The sequence below is a fragment of the Gossypium raimondii genome, chromosome 11, assembly GCF_025698545.1.
Source record: "Gossypium raimondii isolate GPD5lz chromosome 11, ASM2569854v1, whole genome shotgun sequence".
NCBI classification, from domain to species: Eukaryota; Viridiplantae; Streptophyta; class Magnoliopsida; order Malvales; family Malvaceae; genus Gossypium; species Gossypium raimondii.
In genome coordinates this window covers 60,984,095-60,988,228 of record NC_068575.1, presented here as the reverse complement: position 1 = coordinate 60,988,228, position 4,134 = coordinate 60,984,095, and the positions used below count along the sequence as shown (strand labels likewise).

The window sequence follows — 4,134 nt, the reverse complement described above, 5'->3', positions numbered from 1 at the left end:
AAATCTTCTCCATGGACAAATTTTTTTTGGTTTTTATCACTTGAAATGAGAGCTTAGCATTTGCCACATTTTTCATAAGATATTAAATAATTGCTTTGGCTTCACCTAATAGCTATCCTCCGCCTCTCCTAACTCTTGGTTGTTTTAAAATGGCGTTCGTGTGCGTATATCCATCGCTAAAGTTTGTTAAAAAAAGAGAACAAAAATGGGAGAAAGCGATTTAGATGTCTGAATTGAAACATCCAATGAAAAAGGAAGCAATCAAAGGCAAATTGTAATGCACCAAATACCAAAACGACACATCCATGTTCAACGTGGGACATCTCCCCCACATGACTTGCTCCATGTTCTGTTCCTCACAAAACAGAAGAAGAAGATGATGATATTATATAGCTAGGGTTCTTTCTCTTTCTCTCAATTTGCCTGGAATCCAACAGTACCATATAGTACATGCAAGGAGTATAAATAACGAGAAACACTTGTACTTTAAGGTTTTATGTAAGTGATATAAAAATGTGTAAATCATTCTGATTTTCAGTACAGCATATATACCCAATAAGGAGAAATGAATGGAAAGTACGCTGTTCAAGTCCCATGCAGGAAAAGATGGCTCGAGTCTAGCTCCCCAAACAGCCGACTGACTCAGTAAATAATAATATCCATGAATGAAGGACTTAGTCCCTACGTGTCAAACATACAAGAACCAAGAGAAAAGAGAAAAGACAAGGGATAATTTATTTCTGGCCACCGTGGAAAAATACTGTAAATCAACAAATGGCTTAGCTCTTGTCTTGTAAGAAGGATTCTATGCTGTGCCTGTCAAATAATTAAAACACCCCGGCCCAAAAAAAAAAAAAGAAAACTGTTGGTGTTGGTAAGTACATTTATTAATTCTTCATGGTGGGTGCTCATTTTATGTTTTCTTTTTTGAAGAGATAAACAACTGATTATGAAATGTACAGCATCTCATAAATAAATATGAAAACCCTAATAATATAATTAAAGAATGAGGTGAATACCGCCCACAATACATCTCATGATTTCAAATTGACATTAAATTATAAATAAAAGAACAACATATTTTACACAATGCACACCCATTAAGTTGTATTTATAATACTCATGGGATCGAATGAGAAAGAGATCAAGATTGTGTACTGTCTAAGTTCAAGTTTTCTAGACATCGAAAATTTTTTATATCAAAACAAGACCTGAGTCAACTCAACCCTGAAATTAGTGGAAGCGGTTGTGACAGGCGAACACTAGGGATCACAGACCACAAAATATATTACTATAAAGAACATAAATAAGATGGAGTTTTAAAAATAGGTAGGTAGAGGATTTTAAACGGTTGGCTTCAGAATCTTTTACTGTCAAAATAATGAACAACAAAGGGATACACTCATTCAAGTCTTTGATCCACCTGCACAACTAAAAAGTGGTCAAAAAGGGATCTATTCTTCACAATTTGGGGTTCAGATATTATTCGATCCATTGAGATTCAGATCATGGCATGTGATAAGGTTCTATGTATTTGTATATAATATTGCTGTCTTTGGAATTGAGATCATGGTTTCCAAACACACTCACCGGTTTCTCAACTTTTTATCCCCTCTTTATTCACAGATGTTCAAATGAACGATTGTTTAACATTTAGTTAATGATTAAAAATATTTCTAAAATCGCAATGTTTATTTTTCTTTAAATATAGATATCAATCATAAAGATAGTATGTGTTGTTACAAATGAGCTGACCATTTATTCGAATTTGTTCAATAACTTTTATCGGAATCTCCTTGAAGATTTTGGGACCATAAGAGAGATTTCTCATTATTCTAGCTAAAGTATGTGCTGTAATATTGGCTTCTCTGGAAACTTTTTGTACGACCACCCGCCAATCTCTTGAAATCTATCCAAAATTGTCCACGAATCTTATCCAAAATTGTCTCATTAGCTTGAGCACAACACGTTTCAACAATAACATTATCCCATTTAGCATCCCAATCCAAAGTGAGGCCATTATAAATCGCCCAAAGTTCAGCCGCTCAACATTACATCCCCGAATGTTTCTCCCAACTCCCTCAACCCATCTATCAACATCATCTCTTGTCAGTATTGCAACCAAAGCTAACCCTGGATCTCGCCCCGTATGTTTAACTCAATGCACCTCAGAGGTGAAGATTTTCATTCTCGATATTATCTCTCTTGTGATATTACTAGCAGAAAATACATAATTATGTTTAATAAATGATTCGAATTTTCTATCCAAACACAATTATTGTACTTTAATAAGTTGAAAAACCAACAATAGAACTTAATGATTGTAACAAGTTGATAAAAGGTAGTTGTAGGAATTTTGCAATAATATTATTGCTTTTAAAAAGTTCGATGAAACATTATAAGTTTGACTATAGAATTCAGTACTTTGGACCTACAATTAAACATAAACATATAGATAACTTTTTAGAAAAAAAATCATATTACACGATTGGAAAATCCAACTCATCATTGCTTTTCTGTTTATCAAAGTCTGAAAATATCAAATTTAAAAGATATTGTTTTATTCAGAGTTGATAACTGGAAATATAAATAAAAGTCTATAACAATTAAGCTAAATAAATAAAATTATATATAATAATTTTAAAAAAATTGTTATATACTTTTTTACATACATAAATAAAAGAGAAATTACTTTATTCTTAAATTACAACAAATTAATTATATACATATAACTCAAATTCATATCTTGTTTGGTTAGATAAGATAGCTCAAATAAATTTGGAGTTTAATTCCAGAAAATTTGCCCAAATTCATAGATTAAAACACAAAGAAAATAAAAATTCTTACTCATATCAAACATCCTATTCAATCAATAACAAGAACCTCAAATTCCAAAATGTTTAATATCTAAAAAAATCATATTTTTGTTCATTCTGTAGTTAATCTTAAAAAAATATATTTAGTTATTATTATACAAATGATTTAAGAATAAAAATAACTAATAGAAACAATCACCCTCGATACAAAGGAGAGCGTTCTTGGAAAACCAATCCCCTTGTTTGCCTGAAGACCTTCATCGGACTCCGGAAATACCAGCTCTTTGCTTTCGTAGACGGCGATAATTTCGATATTCCGATACCGGAATGTGACGTCACCAAAACAGACCTCGACTTCCTCATCATCCTCATCCGTTCTTCCTCTGCTATTCTCGCTTTATCTTCTTCTCTTCGACGATCTTCACTCTCGTATCGCTTGCTCTTATTGCTGGCTTTAAACATCGACCAAAATGACGGCGTCTTGCACTTACCACTCGCCGACTCGTTCTTTTCGCTTAAACGCTCAGGTTTCGATAAGAGGAAACGAACCGCTAGGGACCTCGATCGTCGGAACGTAGGTTCTCTTCCGGTAAGATTAGAACCGCGTCCGAAACTTCCGATACCGGAGGTATCCTCGGCAGCAGGAGTCAAGAAACGATAGAAAGAAGAAGAGGAAGAGGTGGCACTACACGCGCAAGGACGGTAGTGGGCGCAGTCGGGACAGAGAGAAGCGAGCTTGTCTCGGAGGCAAAACGGACAGACTCCACTACGGCGACGTTTCGATGGATGCTTTGGACATTTCCAGACCTCTTCTTCGTCCACGTAAAACGCCATTTTTTTTTTCAGTTAAAGAACTGAAGGTATCACCCGCAGTTTTCTTTGTGGTTTTCTGTGAGGGTGAGCTTTTTAAAAAGGTGGAGGTGTATTTGAGGCCGATGAATTAACTATGGTTACTTTCATGGCGGTTAAAATTTTAACCGTGGTACTTGGGAGGGGAACTGAACGGTGCATTTTGGTACTAGAATTTGAAGTCTAATTATTTCTGTTGATATTGTCATTCATATGATATCTGAATCACTGTTAAGCAGGGTTAAACTTTGTAAATTATGGTCCATCGAGTCTTAATTTAATTAGTATGAATATTATTGTCGATGTAAAAGGATGTAGGCTCGAGTGCGTTAAAGCACATTATCTTCTTATTTATGGGTTAAAGAGAGGTTATGGTTCTAGAGATTAATTAAAAAGAACATATATAATCAAAATTTATAATGAGATTGTTAAAAAAACTTTGTAATTAGTATAATTTCAATAATTTTAA

General features: G+C 34.0%; 1 protein-coding gene across 1 annotated transcript; it reads right to left on the bottom strand.

The window, feature by feature from the left end:
• Positions 1 to 3,011: 3,011 nt before the first annotated feature.
• On the bottom strand, positions 3,012 to 3,650 carry LOC105801999 (hypothetical protein). Its single transcript, XM_012633395.2, has one exon. It carries the CDS (start codon positions 3,648 to 3,650, stop codon positions 3,012 to 3,014), a length of 639 nt encoding a protein of 212 aa, XP_012488849.1.
• Positions 3,651 to 4,134: the final 484 nt, after the last annotated feature.